Source organism: Staurois parvus, unplaced genomic scaffold (genome assembly GCF_062004578.1).
Source record: "Staurois parvus isolate SC_StPar_1 unplaced genomic scaffold, SC_StPar_1.0 ptg001417l, whole genome shotgun sequence".
In the NCBI taxonomy this organism is placed as follows: domain Eukaryota; kingdom Metazoa; phylum Chordata; class Amphibia; order Anura; family Ranidae; genus Staurois; species Staurois parvus.
In genome coordinates this window covers 32,347-52,311 of record NW_028319213.1, presented here as the reverse complement: position 1 = coordinate 52,311, position 19,965 = coordinate 32,347, and the positions used below count along the sequence as shown (strand labels likewise).

At 42.7% G+C, this 19,965-nt stretch overlaps 1 protein-coding gene across 3 annotated transcripts in view; it reads right to left on the bottom strand.

The window, feature by feature from the left end:
• Positions 1-9,165: 9,165 nt before the first annotated feature.
• LOC149436145 (transcription factor ETV6-like) overlaps positions 9,166-19,965 on the bottom strand; it is a 33,973-nt gene continuing 23,173 nt past the window's right edge. For all 3 annotated transcript variants that reach the window (XM_089661952.1, XM_089661950.1, XM_089661951.1), the window contains exons 3-8: positions 17,961-18,125; positions 14,632-14,766; positions 13,543-14,085; positions 11,503-11,645; positions 10,739-10,839; positions 9,166-10,152 (exon numbers count right to left, since the gene is read on the bottom strand). In XM_089661952.1, coding sequence (XP_089518078.1) covers positions 10,047-10,152; positions 10,739-10,839; positions 11,503-11,645; positions 13,543-14,085; positions 14,632-14,766; positions 17,961-18,125 — 1,193 coding nt within the window. In that variant the 3' untranslated portion in view covers positions 9,166-10,046. The remainder of the gene's footprint in view (positions 10,153-10,738; positions 10,840-11,502; positions 11,646-13,542; positions 14,086-14,631; positions 14,767-17,960; positions 18,126-19,965) is intronic.

The window sequence follows — 19,965 nt, the reverse complement described above, 5'->3', positions numbered from 1 at the left end:
GGATTGGCTCTCTGATCGTGACAATGATGGACTATGCCTGCACAATGTGTGTCAGCTCTTTGTAGTCTTCACCAGGGTGACAACACAGGAGCACAACTCAGTGACATGAGGAGAACATAGTCACCTTAGAACAGTAAACACCTGGACAAAGACCCTTATGGTAAGATCACCAAGGATCAAACTTGTAGGGTTGACATTTATGGAATTACATAAAATCTCATCTATAAACTTGAATGTGTTTAATGACTGATATCAGATCTTCTTTAAGACCACTTTGCTGCACCTCTGGTGAGGTTCATAACAAGGTGTTCATTCCATTGAGGTAAGAGTACAGATAATAGAAGAACATGGACATGTGAGGGTGGCTGCAGAGCTCTTTCAGTGTCTTTTCACATAAATCAGTCAACAGTGCCACCTAGGGACAGCCTGTGAAACTGCAGGTATCTCCAATTTTAAATGTGAACCTGTCACCAGCCAAAGTCTGAATCTTTTAGTTGCCTGGCTGGCCAAGATCTTTTGATTTGCTGAGCAAGAACAAATGTGTTGTACATTAGCAACAAAAGTTCCTATCTCTGTGCTGGTTTGGCAACTCTTCATTGAAGCCAAATAATCAACATGACTGCATAAAAACTAGCAATATCAAAAATAGAGGTCAGCAATGCCAGCCTCCATTATTATGTCAAATTTCCTTTAAAAATTGTCCTTATTTTACTAAGCAATGTTCAAATTGCAGGAACATAGTTCACACCAATCAGCCTATTGTAATTAGCGAGTTCTGATTGGTTTCTCTGAGTCTCCACATATCCTCCTTATTTATTTTATTATGTTATTGTATATGTTCCCATATAGGTTTTCTCACTAAAGTCATGCAATGAACAACAGTTGCACTATACACCAATGTGAAAATGCTTAATGAAATCATTGCTTATTAAAAAAATAGGAATTTTGACTGACCTGTAAATTCCATATCCTGTAGTACAGATCCAGAGCACAAGAGGTGATATTAAAGCTGGGTACACACATCAAAATCCAGCCAGTTAGCACTGCAGCATGTCTTCGACATATCCAAGTTATCATCCAACAAGATACAGTGGGGTAAAAAAAAACTACTTGATCCCCTGAAGATTTTGTAACTTTGCCCACTTACAAAGAAATGTAGGATTTATATTTTTTATCATATCAGAAAGACAGACTGGTTCCTCCTTTCCATTCTCATCAACCTGCTAATGATACTTTTGAATAAAACCTTTTGCTTTTCATTACATTCCTTATTTTAGACCCATTGGTGTCATCATTTGGTCTCTGTGCTTCTCTATACAATGCAGGCAGATCATGGCTGGTGGGAGGGGTCAGCAACGTGCTGTCCATAGTTTTCTGAAAACTTCACAGCACCATACCTCAGTACTTCTCGCAAAAGCCCTGATGCAAGCAGTGGGGTGGCGAACATCAAAATTCCTTGATGGGGGGGAGATGTCCGTCTGGAGAAGTGCATGTTCCTTGGCAGACTACTTTTGAGAAGACCACCCAAGGTAATGCTAAATCTCTGCAATTGATGACTGAAATTTGATGAATGAGATGAGCCAAGGACACTCAGGCTGGGAAGGGAAGTGACAGCTGATGCTGGATGTTGTTAAGGCAAGAAATAACAGGATCTCTCTAACCTGCTGCAGCTTTTAATGCACATTTTGAGAAGCTCACAGTGTGCAGTGAAATCAGAGTAAGTAATTTCAGTATGGGAGAGGCGCCTGCACAACTGTGCAAGACTGAAGTTTGGCTATAGGGGCTCTATCACATTTGCGTGCCCTTTAAGAGCAATCCATGTTTAGAATATTAGCAAGACCACAAGAGAAAGTAAGGACGGCTTGAAGAAAATGTAGAAAAAGATCATAAAAAACAACTGTCACTGTAAAAACTTAGCCTACCTTAAAAGCATATACAATGAGTGTGAATGAGACCCTTGGCATTCACTTTCAGTCACAATTTTTTATACGTCTGGAGAGTAAGGAACCATTTGCTAACATATGTCCAGTGATGATCACTGCAGGTAAATCGCTGACTCTGCGAACTGCCTCTCATTACACTGTATGGGCTCAGTCAGAGGTGTATTTACAAGGCATTGCCTACGGTGACATTTTTCAGGGGGCAGCACTGCACCTCGAAAGAAGGGACACACGCGGCATGGGGACCTGGTGGGTTCCAAGAGATGCTGTGGGTTTCATGACGGTGTATGCACAGCCCAACTCTCGTTCCCGGGGATATCCGGCGCTGTGAAGGGGAGTGTCTCTCTCTCGATGTGGGCAATGGTGGCTGGTGTATGGGGGGCAGGGGTAGTAGAAGGCTCTCTCAAGTGGGGGTCAGGGGGGTTGTTGGTCAATGTTAGGCTCTCTCTATGGGGGGGTGCTGATTTTTGTGTTGTCTAGGGCAGAACAAAACCTAGATACATCACTGGGCTCAGTAGCCGCTGCTATTCGCACACAGCTGTCAGTTTCAGCCACAGTTGAAGAATTCAGTAGATTAATGCCACTGGGATTCACAGATGGCTAAACACCTCTGCAAATGATACCTGACTGGTCACCCCAAGTCGTGTACAGGAGTCCATCATAAAGGCAGACTAGTTTTAGGACTGGCTGTCTGGTCTGAGTTGAAGTCCAGCTGGCTAGTTTATGTTCTACCCCCCCACCATGTGCAGAGTGGCAGTGACATATTGCTACCTGTTCTGGCACATTGATCCTACTGGCCTTCCTCTCTCCTCCATTCCAGAGTTATGTCACATACAGGAGAGGAGGGGTGAAGGGGACCAGTTCCAGGCACGTAGTGATGTTGCTTCCCTGTGCCGGTCTGCATATGGCAGAAAGCAGTTCAGAAAGAGGGCTGGCAAAGTAGCGATGCCATCTACCCTTCACCTTTCCACGATTGACGGATTGCTGACCCCCACACTAAAGGATTCCCAGAGAAAATCCCTTTAACCACTTCCCACCCAGCCTATTAAAATAGCCAAGAGGGAGCATTGTTAACTTGGGTGGACTTTATATAACGCGCTCCAGGCATGGGCCATGCAGCAGTATGATCTCTCACTTGTTGTGTCCAATGGAAGACAGATCGTTGTACTGGGCCAGCCCTGGTATCATGTGATCATTGTGATTGATTACATGTCAATTATACACAATTACTTTCATTCATAGCCATTCATTGTGTACCACTGTCATCTCTGCAATTGGTCACAGTGATCATATGGTAGACACAGGGCCAATCACAGCTCACCTGTACCATGTGATAGTTGTAGCCAATCACATCTATCACAATTGTATACATGAATCTCATTCATAAAAAAGGTTGCCTATAACCATGATCATCACTTTTTTTAAATATACTGGCACCAGTCAGTGTCTCTGATCACCACTACACCAGTGTTGATGCTGTACTGCTTTGGTGACAGTATGTAAAAAAAAAAAAAAAAAAAAAAAAATTGGATTTTCTCTACAAACTAACCTGCAAAATCCATTTCTCGGAGAACATCATGGGACACAGAGCAGGCTATAATAATGACTGTGTGGGTTATATGCCACATATAGGTGAATGGACACTGGCCGACCAATAAAACAGGAAGTCCTCCCCCATATAATGCCTCCTACACAGGAAGTACTTTAATTTTTGTAGGAAGCAATCAAAATCCAGAAAGAAGGGAGGGACCTCTGTGTCCCCAGATGTACTCCAAGAAATGGATTTTCCAGGTATGTAGAAAAAAAAATTCCAATTTTCTTTATCGTACATCATGGAACAGGGAGCAGGCTACAATAATGATATTTTTATTAGGCAAAACTTTAAAATTTTGGATAGAGTGGGGGATGGATTAGACCCTGTCAGGTTTTTATTGCTGTATCACCGTTTCTGTTTACAGTTATCATTGAAAATGAAAGAAAATCCCCAATTTTGGGTTGTCTCGGAAAAGTAACAGATCTGAAATCTTTCAATGGGGAAACAAGTTCTGGTGACCTGAGGGTCCTCAAGGGATTCCCTCTCACTTATGATTTGGTGAAGTGAAGGGAAATCTTCTCAATGACATTGTTGTATTTTACATCGGTGGAAGAAAGACATTTATGTGTGCGATTTTTTTTTTTTTTATACCATTTCCATTCAAAATTTGACTTACTACGTGTGTTCTGTGAAGGCAGATTTCCTTTGACTGGTATTCCAGTCACCTCTTTTCTTTTGTCTTAATCCATACACTGCAGGGACTGCACGGATTTAGTGAGTTGGTATATTTCTACAGTTTAATCCACTTTATCTCTTTATTAGCACTAAACACTGATGGTTCTAATCCTTCTCCGCTGTATGTATCCCACTGGATATCACATCATGAGATAAAATACCGCATGGTTTCAGAAGTAAAATGCCTTCCAATTTGCTGAAAAAAATCATGCTTTATTTTAGTAGCGATCATTGTGTGAATTCCAAAAAATTTTGAAAAAAGCTAGGAGTTATTTTATCTCAGATTTTAAGAGGAATTGAGAGCGGTCTCTCTGGAGAGTAAGGCAACAGGTGAGACAGCAAATGACTACCTTGTACCATCAGTAGAAATGCCAGCCGGAACTGTGAAGTCACTAGTCAGACAGGAACTTCTGGTAATTAGTTGAGGGAAAAGGAAAAATAAAAGGAGGACTGCCACTTTTTAAATAAACATTATATTAACATTACCAGTAAAACAGAGTAAACAAGACCATAATAATCAGGGTAAAAACAGGACAAGTGCAGTACCCCATAGAGTTTGCCCTCCAAACTGCTTGTGTGCTTAGCACTGCAGTGTATCTTGCAGGTTAAAAAAGACATAGTGTAGTATCTACTACCTATTCAGGAAATAATCCAACAAAATATTTGTACACTCAGGAAACCTGGTATGTAATGGTTCAAGGAAACCCTGTCTGACCTTGTCCACGTCACTGGCCCCATACAGGGTCCAACGTCACAGTGGGCATATCTCTGAATGGAACTTTAGCGCCTGGGTGCCATTGGAATGGACCCTGGCCCAGGGACTGGGTGCCATTGGAATGGACCCCAACCCAGGACCTGTAGAGCACCCTGCATCTAACTCACTCATTGCACCACGTGACAAATTGAACACCAGAACACATGATCCACTACCCATAGTGTCAGTTGAAGAGATGGAAAAATCAGTGACAAGTAGAAAGAAAGGAAGGTTTTCTCCAACAAAATAAGGGGTCCAACACATAAGAACGCTAGCAAAAAACTGAAGCCTCATGGAGTGGGTGGGGTTGTATGGGTACACCAAGGGGTGGTTCCCATCTAAGCTTTTGCTAGTGTATAATCACCCAAAAGGTAGCGGCCTATAACCAATGGTCAAATAATCAACTCCTGTGTCTTGAACAATACGATTAAGATATACCGTATTTTTCGCTCCATAAGACACCATTTTTTTCCCCCCAAAAAAAGGGGGGAAAATGTCAGTGCGTCTTATGGAGTGAATATGGAGCGGCCAGTCCGGTATTTCCGCCGCCGCCACCATGTCAGAATACTGGGCCAGTCGCTCAGGTCTTCTCTCCTGCAGGACCTTACCTGTTCCTCTGTCGAGCGCTGTAGTCTTCCCGCGCCGGCTTCTGTGACAGCCGGGTGCCCGCTGCGCTTTGTGAATGATCTGGCGACTTCTGGGACACGACAGGTCCCTGAAGGCGCCGAGCCATTCACAAAGCGCAGCACGTCTCGCGCATGCCCAGTGGGCACCCGGCTGTCACAGAAGCCAGCGTGCCCACGCTAAAGAAAGGACAACTTCAGATACCCACTCCCCCTCCCTCCCCAAAGGTCCGCAGTCTCTTGGTCATCCTCTGTACTATGTCCGCAGTCCCTGGCATTTTCCCTGTACTGTGTTCGCAGTCTCTGGTCATCTCCTGTACTGTGTCTGCAGTCTCTGGTCATCTCCTGTACTGTGTCCGCAGTCTCTTGGTCATCCCCTGTATTGTCTGCAGTCCCTGGCATTTTCCCTGTACTATGTCCGCAGTCTCTGGTCATCCCCTGTACTGCGGCCGCAGTCTCTTGGTCATCCCCTGTACTGCGGCCGCAGTCTCTTGGTCATCCCCTGTACTGCGGCCGCAGTCTCTTGGTCATCCCCTGTACTGCGGCCGCAGTCTCTTGGTCATCCCCTGTACTGCGGCCGCAGTCTCTTGGTCATCCCCTGTACTGCGGCCGCAGTCTCTTGGTCATCCCCTGTACTGCGGCCGCAGTCTCTTGGTCATCCCCTGTACTGCGGCCGCAGTCTCTTGGTCATCCCCTGTACTGCGGCCGCAGTCTCTTGGTCATCCCCTGTACTGCGGCCGCAGTCTCTTGGTCATCCCCTGTACTGCGGCCGCAGTCTCCGGTCATTCCCTGTGCTGTGTCCGCAGTCTCTGGTCATCTCCTGTACTGTGCCTGCAGTCCATTGGTTCAGAATATTTTTTTTTCACCTCTTAAACCTAGGTGCGTCTTATGGAGTGCGAAATACATTATATCTGATGACATGTCCACTTATAGAGTTTCTTGTTAACTTTTAAAGAATTCATCTCATGGAAACTCCACAAAAGGTCATGTTCTTATGTGGACCAATAAACCTAAACTACAAAATCTGGTTACTTTAATAACTCATAACGGTTTCAGATATATACCAGTGGGGAAAATAATTATTTGATCCGCTGCACATTTTGTACATTTGCCCACTTACAAAAAAATTAAGTGTCTATAATTTTAAAATACACCTATGATAAAAATGATACAGACAGAATATCAACCAAAAATCCAGAAAAAAAAACAAACACATGATACAAATGTTATAAATGGAGTCGCAGTTCAGCAAGATAAATAAGTATTTGATCCCCAAGCAAAACATGACTTAGTACTTTGTGCATTCCAACAAGGGTTCCTCCACTGAGGTAAGATATTTCTTGTAGTTGGTTTCCAGGTTTTGACACATCTCAGGAGGGATTTTGGTCCACTCTTCTTTACAGATCTTCTCTAAATCCTTAAGGTTTCCTGGCTGTCACTTGGCAACTTGAAGTTTCAGCTCCCTCTATAAATTTTCTATTGGGCTAAGGTCTGGAGACATTGTCATGCTGGAAGTCCCATCCACAGTGTTCTGGCTCAGGGAAGAAGGTTTTCATCAAGATTTTACAATACATGGCTCCGTCCATTGGCCCCTCAATGAGGCAAAGTCAGCCTGTACCTTTAGGAGAGAAGCAGCCCCAAAGCATAATGTTTCCACCTCCGTGCTTGACTGTAGGGATGTTGTTCATTCGTGTCAGTCAGCATTTTTCTTTCTCCAAACACTGAGTAGAGTTAATACCAAAGAACTCAATTTTGGTCTCATCTGACCACAGCACTTTCTCCCAATTCTTCTCTGAATCATTTAGATTTGTAATGGCAAACTTCAAACGGGTCTTTACATGTGTCTTTTTGAGGAGAGGGACTTTGTGGGTGCTGCAGGATTTCAATCCATGGCGGTGTATTGTGTTACAAATGGTTTGTTTGGTGACTGTGGTTCCAACTGCCTTGAGATCATTCACAAGCTCCTCCCATGTAGTTCTGGGCTGATCCCTCACTTTTCTCACAATCATACTTACTCCAAACGTAAAATCTTGCATGGAGCTCCGGACCTAGGGCAATAGATGGTTATTTCGCATTTCTTCCATTTATGAATAATCACTCCAACAGTTGTTATCTTCTCACCAAGCTTCTTGCTGATGGTCTTGTAGTCCATTTCAGCCTTGTGCAGGTCTACAGTCTTGTGCGTGATGTCCTTGGGCAACACCATGGGCAAGACCAAAGGGCTGTCAAAGAAAGATTCTGTGAACAGGCGTCTTTTATACACCTAACGAGTTGTTGTTAGGAGCACCTTCTTAATTGACAGGACAAATCTGTGTACTAACATAGCCAGTTTGTGGGAGCCAGAATTATTGTCAATTGGTAGGGAATCAAATACTTCTTTTACTCACGGAACTACAACTCAATTTATAACATTTGTTGTTTGTCATGTGTTGTTTCTGGATTTTTGGTTGATATTCTGTGTCTATCATTTAAAATACACCCATGATAAAAATTATAGACCCTTAATTTCTTTGTAAGTAGGCAAACTTACAAATTCTGCAGGGGACTAAATAATTATTTTCCCCACTGTATGTGTAAAAGATTTCAAGAGTTTATTAAAATTCAAGATAGCCATAGCTAACAGGGAAGACATTTTCCTAATCTCATGCACAACAATCCCTCATTGGTGGGCCCCTGCAAAAGCCTTTGCTGAGCTTCCTCTAGTCTAGAATGGCTGACAGTGGATAAGCATGTAAGCATCATTCAAGAGTAAATGGTGAGCGCTAAAGAGCTGGAGCTGCTTGCGCTTCAAAGGAAGTGATGAGCCTAAAAACTTACATGTATCAAGCCAGTGCAGTGCATAAAACACTTATTTGCATAATTAGGATAGATATGTGATCCCCAAAATCAATAAATATATATATATATATATATATATATATATATATATATATATATATATAAAGTATTGCAAGTCAATATTAGTACATGAATAATACGCTTTAAAGTGCCAAGTGCAATAATATAAAAAGTCCTTGTAGTGACAGTCCAATAAAAATCTCCAGTGAAAACTATTTCAAGAGGACAAAAAGGATGAAGGAGTCACTGCTGACTGGGCAATCATTGGAGGAGCTGCCACCTGGCATTTTTCTTTAGGCTCCAGGCCGTACTGATATCGATATTGAGGAGTGAAAAACGTAGATTCCTTACTGGGTGAGCTACTGGCCATTAACCAAGTGGCTTTCTGGTGAGCGCATGGTGGTGGAGGGCCTTGCTCAGGAGATGAGCACTATTTAGGATCGAGCACAGCTTGAAATAGTTTTCACTGGAGATTTTTTATTGGACTGTCACTAGAAGGACTTTTTATATTATTGCACTTGACACTTTAAAGAGTATTAATCAAGTACTAATATTGATTTGCAATACTTTATATATTGATTTTGGTGATCACATACTTATTTGCATAACTTGGATAGATGCCGTATGTGCTTCACTGGCTTGATACATGTATGCATCATTATCCCATAGATCTTAGATCTTTTACAGATGGAAATAATTTACATAAAGATTTGAGACCGGGTCGAGGGACTCATTTACATCTTAGTTTTCTGGCCTTTATTTGATGAAAAAAAAAAAAAAAAGGCCTAAACCGCACACGTACAAGAGAGCAGATGGGATATTTAGTGGCACTGGAAAATCAGGTTTCCCCATTTTCTTTCCAAACAAATAATTTGTTAAAAAAATAAAATAGAAACAAACCAAAAAAAAAAAAAAAACTAGTTAAGAAAGATAAAAATTCCCTTCATTGCCAGAGGAATTTATCCACCCCATACATACATTTGTAGTATTATTGTCTTTTTTTTCATAGGAAAAATAAGTGTCTGAGAAGGTGGCAATGATGATAGGAAGTGGCATAGCGCATAAACAGGAAGTAATGCTGAATGAGAACGGGCCAAGTCGCAGCCCGCCAGTTATAATGTCACAAGTTCAAGGCTGCAGGTGGCACCACATGTAAAACAGGTAAAGTAGAAGATATGTAGTTAAAATGTCTCTAGTGCAATTTACAAGTGATGCAAAAGATTAAAGAAACATGTTCAGAAAAAAAAAAAAGCGAGGGCAACGCATGGAAAGAGTCCCAATGCGGCCATCACGGTCACAGTGCGTCGTCCGAAGTAATATTCTCCAGTGCAAATACTTCCAAAAATATGATTTCTGCAGAAATAAAGTCAGGACTAATTTCATAAAAGAAAAGGGACTCGACAGGTGCCGAACTGCATCCCTCCCTGAGAGTACCAGAATCCAACTGCGTCTGGAGAAGTTACCCCCAGCAGCAGCCAGTGTGTCCATTTTTCAAAGGGAGGGCGTGTATTACTGCACATTGTCAGGGTGGGTCCTTTAGTGGATCCACCTCCAGCCCTTCAGTGACTCCAGGCTAGTCGGCTACTGAGCAGGATCTGTCCTTATCAAGAAGGGTCGCCACTTCAACATTCATCCTCCTGATACATTGTCTCGTCCAGCTCCTGAGATTCCAGGTGTTCTAGTCTGTCTGTCCTGCCACTCATTATCTCTTCTGGTGTTTTCATAAACCTGCCAGGAGGGGAAAATGAATAAATAAGAAGGTCTCAGAAGGCAAAGATTTTCTAGGTGATTAATATTGAAGAAATTTATTTTACTCTCCTATTTAAAGAAACCAAAGGGGAGCAAAAAAAGTAAACAAAAACTCTTTAAACTGTATAAGTAAAAAAAACTACCCTGTCAATCGAGCCAAGATCAGCCGCTCCCAGTTCTCCTCTGAGCTATAGTACACATTCATTCTAACTTTTGGAGAGGACAAGGGCGTTTTGTAGTCCCAACACACCTTCTGTCCTATGGGGACAACACTGCTCTTGCATGGATGCAGTACTGTGAGCGGGTAGTCCCCTAGGACAGGAAATGTGTTACTGGCAGGATCACCAGGTAAAAGAGGAAAAAGCTTGAAAAAGAAAAAACTAATACACCACCATATCCAAGGACTGCTAAGCTGCAATACGTTGTGTCTTGTGAGTTGATTTCTTAGCACACAGGCTTTGTGGTGTCATGGCCTACTATACTACCGGAGTAAGGTGTGTGCATTGGGTTTGAACAGCACATGGTATGGGGCCAGATCTCTGGCTGGGGAAGCATCCTTTGTTACCTGAACAGTAACCTCTGTCCTGGCTCCTTGCGAATTATGTTTAGTTTGTAGTAATGGCGGAGTGCCCTTGACATTTTTTCATACGTCATGTTCGTTCTGTTCTGTTCATTAAAAAGAGAATAAAAATGAGCAGTGACGAAAAATAGAGGTTAATGAAGCAAGAGAGCAACAGAGAGAGAAGAAGCCCACAAGAGGGAAAGAGAAGGAAAAAAACGGTCAAGAACAAAAAGGAGAAAATATATAAAATATCAGAAAATAACCTTTGCCATTCATTGCCCCTTGGCCCAACATTGTTCTCCATATATTTCTTAGTAATGGTTTGCAATGGGTAATTAGAACATGAAAAAGTATTAACAAATTAAACTTTTTGGGTAAGAAAAAGGGGGGGGGGGGGGGGGGAGGATTCAGCCATCCCTTTAAAACCCATATCATGCCAGATTGAGGGTGGGATAAAAATTAGCAAGTTAAAAGAAAATGAATAGAAGAAACTTTATAAACATTGGTGATGTTAACAGCAATTCAGATTGTTTGTTTTCAGTTAGTTTATTTTCATAGTAGTCAAAGGAAAAGTGCAAATGAGTGACTGAAACTGCACAGGGCAGCTTTATAAACAAGCAGGGCTGTTGACTCCAAAAGACAGAGGAGGAATAGAGAATTTAAATTTTGGTGCTGCGTACCTGCATAATCAGCTATTTTTGGTGACAGCCTGCCTCATGCAGCTAAATAGATCGTTGTAGAGGAAATGTCAGGAATGTCTCAGATACCTTATGATTCCCCCACAATCTCGCCAGGCCATTGGGGTCCATGATTCGGAAGATCATCGACTCTTTATCTTCCCAGCGGATGAAGTTCTCGTATCTGGTGTCAGACAGGAGCTGGTACACATAATCCCAGAGTAGCCGACAGTCTAGGAAGGAAATTAAAAAAAAAAAAAAAATAGTTTGCAGTGATTAAATCCTCAGCATATGAACTATTTTCTCTAGGTTGCCAACCACAAAAAAATTTGTCTATACACATATCCAGATTAAAATATATTATTAATAATAATTTTATGCTTGCGTTTGTACCAAGATGAATAAAGACTTGAGAATACTGCACTCATTGCAGAAACTTATTTTGTACAGAGTGGAACCTCTTTCTTGCAACTGGCACACATAACGAAGGAAGGCACCTCACACGCATTTCACCCAGTGGACAGATATTCATTTGATTATATTCACTCACACGATTGGGTTGCATATGGCGGCAGTACTGCCTGCCAAACACGACATGAGGTATACATTTGTGACATGGCAAGTGTACAGCCATGAGCAGCTGCATGTTTTCTTCAAGATTGACATTATGGAAGGGGGGAGGGTGTCAATTGTCTTAAAGCTGAACTCTAGAAATTATTTGTATGTCATACTTCATTGATCCAGCTTGGCACACTAAGTATGCATATCTCATACCTGATGGGCCACAGGGGGCAGCTGAAAATCAGTCTAGTAGTTGTCACTACTACAGTAACAGCTGCAATGTTTCAGTTCCTGTAGGATAGGCTGCACCTATGCACACTGACCACAGGGGATTGCTTGCTTACCACCGCTGCCATTCATATAATACAGTGTACTTCTTTCACTGAATACAAGCTGTTCTCTGATTGGATGAGGTGGAGAGCAGGGATATCACAACTTCCAGCAGGAACTGAAGATTGTGGCTATTAGTTTAGAAGTGCCAACTACTATAGGGATTGTCAGCTTCCCCAGCAGCACACAGATATGTATAGTGAGAGCGGAGATATGTATACGTACACTGGCCCAGCTTGTAAGCAAGTATGCAATACAGTTCATTTTTGAAGTTCAACTTTAACACTTTCATGACCAGAGGTCACTAAAGCCTAGTTGCCCACACCAAATTTAGTATGCCTTAGTTAAAGTAGAACTACAGGCAGAACGGTTTTTTTTCCCCCCAGAGAGTAAGGAAAGGTTATAACCAATGACTGAAGGGAATTCCTTGGGGACCTCAGGTCACCAGAACTAGTGTCCCCATTGTAAAATTTTTCCTCTATTACTTTTCTGGGAACAACCCAAAATTTGTTGTTTACTTTGTGTTCACCTTTGATGATAATTGTAACAGGACAACTAGAGAGGGTGAATCTCTCTATAATGGGGGCACAGACAGCAATAAAAACAACAGGTGTTGCAATCTCTCAACTCTATAATAAAAGTTTTGCCTTTAGTTCTACTTTAACTTTACAAAATTACTCTATGACTTAATTTACCTTTCGTAAAGCCAAAACTTTTCTCTTTTGGATAGCGTAGGTAAAAGGTTTCTTTTTTGCCAGTGTCCCATTGGGTAGATTTCGCTTCGCAACAGGAAGTGAAAACATTATTTTTCCATAGTGCATGCTTTTGCCCGTTTGGTCAGTGGTTACCAGAGAAGGTTTTGCCCTTTGGGAAGAGTTCTCTTCACCTCTCAAAAAGCATTCCCGCACCATAATGCTGCCACCTTTTTGTTTATCAGCAGGGACAGGAAAACTGGTAACGAAGGAAAAGATGGATGGCACCAAATACAGGGCAACTCTTGAAGAAAATCTATTTCAATCAGATTTGAAATTGGGTTGGCGGGTTACCTTCCAAGCAGGAAAATGAACCTAAGCATACGGCTAAAGCTACATTGGAGTGGCTTAAAGTGAAACATTTACAAATAAATGTCTTTGAATAGTTTAGTCAAAAGCTCAATCCAGTTAAGAATGTTTCAAGCTAATTGAGATACACCCCCCCCCCCCCCTCCTTCTATACACAAAACGCACACTGGACACTCACCAGCTATTCTCCCTATAGGCATGGACTGTCCCTCAGGTGGAGACATGGACACCATCAAATGATTCATGAATGCCATCTCCTCACGGTGTGATAAATTCATAGGCTTCCCTTCTCTTTGTGGACCATCTTCCATGCCCAGTCGTGGCTGTTTGAACTCCAAGGTGTGGCGTGGGTTAAGAAGCAGGGGGTGCATGATGGGACTAGGCATTAGCTGAATAACCCGTGGGTTTTCCTGCCGTGGGCTGCTTGGTTTTGGCTGCGTTTCAGCGGGGCAATGATTGGCTTCAGCCGGGGACACAGATAAAGGGTAGGTATCATGATTGTGGTGGTTGGTTTCATTCTGCAGGCGGTGGAGACGTTCTGCAGGGGAGGGGCGGCGTACACTGCTCTCCAGTGGTGAGCGGAGTGGGCGAGGTTCAGGATCTGGTGAGGCATGGTGGTTAGTGGGGATAGGGGATAGAGATCGATGTCGTAGCTCAATAGTTGGGGTGTTCTGTGGAAGGACTTCAGAGTGGGCCCTTGGAGGTCGGTGTTGGATATGGTCTAAAAATGAGCAACAGATAATACATATAAAAAAAAAAAAAGACAATCACCTGACAAATGTGGAACATCCTGATGTCTGACAAACAGTATAAAATGCGATTTTGGTGCCTATGCTTTGTGTTCCACAGTATATTGCTTTTCAGAGTGCAGCCAAGTAGCCACTTTTTTTGCTATATGGCAAAACTCAACTGACTGGTAGGCTTTAGGCAAATAAAACCACAGCTCACCTGCCTGTTTATTTCGCCCAACTGACACATCACTGCACTAATCATTATCTGATAAGTCCAGTTAAGTTATTAAAGATTCAAGCTTTTGAAACTCTTTTGGGTTCTTGGTCAGGTCATTATGTTGATGCCTGATGAAATTTGATTAGGATTAGGTTTCAAAACTTTTATTTTTTGCAACTTTAAGAACATTACAGATACCTTATTTTCTGCATTAGCAAAATGTTATAATCTAGCCAGTTTTGAAATAGAACAGATATATATTCATATAATATTTTTTATCATTTCAGAATTCTTCCACATGTGCTTGATGAGCACCTACCTTCTTGGTGGTTGTGGGCAATCATTAGCTCAGGCTGACCATGCAGAGAATTTCCAGTGTGAAAAACAGATGGGTGCACCGCTCGCAGTTTGCGATGACGCAGGATTTGCTGTAGAACCTCGTACAACACGTCACCTGCAGAAATAGGTGCTTGCGTTATTGGATTGGGCAAATAACCAGAGTAAAGCTGTCCCAGGCCCGTTTACACTCTAATATATGCCATATAAAACTGGAATTTACTGATTTTTTTTTCTTGCATTTGTCATTTTCCCCCAATTCCACACGTGGGTAGATATTTCACTAATTGAAACACGTGGTAGGTCCGCCAATTTGGCTGACGGTGCACCTGTAGTCATTTTTGTTAGTCTCCTTAGCACCACCTCATGCAGAAATTAGCCAACATGCTGGAGAATCTCTATGTTTGCCATTGAGCACTTTCAAAAAGGTCAGAGATGCCATGCCGGTTACGGCCTCTGCACATCTTTATGGTTAAATTTTTTTTTTTCTTTATTCACTGCTTGTACTGTGTTGAGATTTGGTTGTGTATGGACACCCTCAAGACCCATTCCTGCTTGTGCGTAAAATCTGCATGTATTTAATTTTTAAGTATTTTTTGAAGTTGCTATGTGGCTTTGTGTAGTTTTACATATTACTATGAAAAAGCAGGAACAGAAACCCTGACCAGAGGGTTATTCTTACTCTCTGTATCCTCCTGCCCCAGAGCCAATGGGAAAAAAGGGGATAAGAGGGAATCAGCTCCTAGTCAAAATTTCACTTTCTGGCCTAGTGAAGAAAAAAAATAAAATAAAAAAAAATTATGACTTTCCCATCCTTTTCTGTCCAATAACCAACAAAGGTCTGATTTGGATTACATTGCATACTGGCCTGAAACTGCTATAATCAGCATTCTGCAGTGCCTAGATGAAACAGGTCACCAGCACACTAACAAGCTTGTTTCAAAGGTCAAAGATCTTTATTCTTGTACGATCGCATTGAAAAATCAATGTTTTGGAACTCTCTGGGGCATGTGAGAAAGGGTTCTTGCATGGTCCCAAAATGTTGTTTTTATGTGATCATAAAAGTATAAAGAGCTTTGTAGTTTGAAACAAGCTTGTTGGAGTGCTGGGTACAGATTTCATCTAGGTTGTATACTGTGACCAGACATTAGTTGTTGCAGCACCCTTTTAGTAACATGGCCAATTCCAGTATGGTGTTGAGAAATATACCACATGTCTTCAGTGTCCAAGCACTAGAACTAGACAGAGCAGCCATAGAGGAGGTACTCACACCCTCACACTGCTTGTTCTCACTGATCTGTGGTGTGTTTGTCCACCCTCACTGTTACCTCCATGGGGTGGTTAACTCCTTCCTTTAGGTGGAACATCCTGATGTCTGACAAAACAGTGGGTTACAGCAGGACAGAACATGGCAAAAGTGATTTTCACCCTGTAATATATATGGCCTGATATTCTGAAAGATTCATATTACTATATATACTATATTGATTTTCTTTCTAGACCCAATTTTTTTGCTGAACTTGCTGTCTTCCCTAGACCTCTTAATGATATCTTCCAGAGAATACATTTCAATAAAATGATTCCTTTGATAAGATGGGCCATCATCTTCTGGCTTATATTATTTATGGGTTATAAGCATTATTAAGGATACTGCATTAGCCATATTTTGGCTCACTTATGTAGCAGTTGCCTATTTGAATTGTATTAAGAGTGCTTTGCGTAAAAAGCATAGTCCACTTTTTTGACCATACTTAAAAACGTATACCCATGTTTAGGGTGTAACATGAAACAGTCATATGCAGCCTCCAACTCCCGCCTACTGAATCTTCCCACAAGCTGTTGCCATTTGTTGAAGAGCCCTTTGAATAGAGAGACAAGTGCCATCTGCCACTACAACAGAGGGACTTGTTCTAAACCAGTGGTTCTCAACCTGTAGGTCGCGACCCCTTTGGGGGAATCGAACAACCGTTTTACAGGGATCGCCTAAGACCATCGGAAAACACATATTTCTGATGGTCTTAGGAACCGAGACACCACTTCTCTATCAGTCTCCAGGCGGGTCCGCCCACATGCAGATACGCCCACATTTCCCTGGACCGCGATGTGTGGGCGGGATGACATGCCACCCCTGTCATCTGGCCACACCCCCGGATCACTCACCAGCTCCACCTTTTCGTCAGGTGATTGGCCACTGGAACTGTAGCTCAGGAGAGGCACACTGGCTGCCAATCACCGGCAAGGAGGTGGAGCTTGGAGAGGAGGAGCCGAGCGGCAGCACGAAGATCAAAGAAGATCGAGGGAGGGAGCGGCCGGAGAAGGAAGACAGCTGACCAGTAAGTGTCTGTGCCGTGCAGATGTTGCTGCTGCAGCCAGGTATGCTGGCTGTAGATGGGAGAGGGAGAGAGCGAGCGCAGGCTGGAGCAGGGGTCAGCAAGGTAAGTATCATTGGTGTCAGTGGAAGGAATAGTGCCCCATCATTGGTGTCACTAATACCAACGATGGGGCACTATTCCCCCTCCCCCACTGATACCAACGATGCCCCCACTGACACCAACAATGGGGCACTATTCCCCTCCCACACACACACACACACACACACACTGACACCAACGATGGGGCACTATTCCTCCCACACTGACACCAACGATGGGGCACTATTCCTCCCACACTGACACCAACGATGGGGCACTATTCCTCCCACACTGACACCAACGATGGGGCACTATTCCTCCCACACTGACACCAATGATGGGGCACTATTCCTCCCACACTGACACCAATGATGGGGCACTATTCCTCCCACACTGACACAAATGATGGGGCACTATTCCTCCCACTGACACCAACGATGGGACACTATTCCTCCCACTGCAAAATTACAGTTATGAAGTAGCAACGAAAATAATTTTATGGTTGGGGGTCACCACATGAGGAACTGTATTAAAGGGTCGTGGCATTAGGAAGGTTGAGAACCACTGTTCTAAACAAAGTACAAGTGTGGCGATGGCAATGCACTCATAGTCCACTGATACCTCCACTATCCCTGCAACCAAAGGTCCGTATCTTGGGTATGAACGTACAGGATGGAGGAAAAGTCAGCTAGAGCTCAAATACAAAAAAATTAATACAAGCAGAAAAAAAAAAAAAAAAAAAAAAAAAGGTGGAATGTGCCTGGGCAGAAGGGGGTATAAGTGCCCAGTATTGAAGTGGTTAATGTGGCTCATTGTTCCTCAGTTGCCTTGCTCCTTTAATAATCTGCAGTCTGTTCTATGTTTTCAGGCAGAGCTAGCACATATCTGCGATTCGACCCACCTGAGTGCGGACAGCGGTATCGGAAGTCTTCCTTCGTCAAGAGAAGTAGTGCTTTCCCGTTCATCTCGAAGGTGTTATTCTCGATGTGGTGAAGGGAGAATTCATGCTCTGCCCAACGCAGCCACTGACACACATCCTCCCGCAACCACTGTGAAGGAGGGAGACCTAAAAGCAAAACCAAAAAAACTTCTTTAAGCATTAAAATATAAACCCATCTAAAGTCCATACAAGCTGAGACTCTCTCATGAAACCTTTCACTGGTTTTAATTAACTTCAGTTTCCTGAAGTCAGGTGAACCAAACTAATGTGTAAAAATACAATGGGGGAATTTAACAAAACTGGAGCAGGCAAAGGCCGATTGGTTGCCATGCCCAACTGCTGCAGTTTTTATTAAATTACCCTCCATGCGTCAAACATTTTCAATCCACATCAAATATCTATAGAATCAAAACATGTAACAGTTAAAGATAAACATCCATATACAGTTGCAAGAAAAAGTATGTGAACCCCTTGGGATTACGTGGAGTTTTGCATGAATTGGGCATAAAATGTGCTCTGAACGTCATCTAAGTCACAACAATAGAAGAACACAGTCTGCTGAACATAATACTACACAAACATTAGATGTTGCCATGGTTTAATTGCACATAACATGTAAACATTCACAGAGCAGGGAGGAAAAAGTATGTGAACCTTTGGACTTAAATAACTGGTTGACCCTCCTTTGGCAGCAATAACCTCAACCAAAACTTTTCCTGTAGTTGCAGATCAGACCTGCACAACGATCTGGAGTAATTTTGGACCACTCCTCTTCACAAAACTGTTTCAGTGTAGCAATATTCTTGGGATGTCTGGTGTGAATCGCTCTCTTAAGGTCATGCCACAGCATTTCAATCGGGTTGAGGTCAGGACTCTGACTGGGCCACTCCAGAAGGCGTATTCTGTGCTGTTGCAGCCATTGTTTTGTTGAATTACTTGTATGCTTTGGGTCATTGTCCTGTTGCATCACCCATCCTCTGCGGAGCTTCAGTTGGCGGACAGATGGTTGTACGTTTTCCTGCAAAATGTCTTGATAAACTCTGGAATTCATTTTCCCCATCAATGACAACAATCCGTCCAGGCCCTGAGGCAGCAAAGCAGCCCCAAACCATGATGCTCCCTCCGCCATGTTTTATAGTGGGGATGAGGTTTTGATGTCGGTGTGCTGTGCCTTTTTTTCTCCACACATAGTGTTGTGTGTTCTTCCCAAACAACTCAATCTTGGTTTCATCTGTCCACAGTATATTTTGCCAGTAGTGCTGTGGAACATCCAGGTGCTCTTTTGCAAACTTCAAACGTGCTGCAATGGCTTCCTCCGTGGTGTCCTCCCATGTACTCCATTCTTGTTTAATGTTTTCCTTATTGTAGATGTGTCAACAAAAATGTTAGCATGTGCCAGAGATTTCTGTAGGTCTTTAGCTGACACTCTGGGATTCTTCTTTACCTCATGCAGCATTCTGCGCTGTGCTCTTGCAGTCATTTTTACAGGACGACCACGCCTAGGGAGAGTAGCAACAGTGCTAAACTTTCTCCATTTGTAGACAGTCTGTCTTACCGTGGACACATGAACATCAAGGCTTTTGGAGATACTTTTGTAACCCTTTCCAGCTTCATGCAAGTCAACAATTCTTGATCGTAGGTCTTCTGACAGCTCTTTTCTGCGAGGCATGGCTCACATCAGACAGTGCTTCTTGAAACCAGCAAACCCAAAACAGGTGTGTGTTTTTTTTTTTTGTTTTTTTTTTAAGGGCAGGACTGCTGTCAGCAACACATCCAATATCATCACACTGATTGGAGTCAAGGTTGGCTCACTCCTGGCTCCAATTAGCTCTGGGAGAAGTCATTAAGCTAGGGCCTCACATACTTTCCTCCCTGCACTGTGAATGTTTACATGTTATGTGCAATTAAACCATGGCAGTATCTAAGGTTTGTGTAGTATTATGTTCAGCAGACTGTGTTCTTCTAT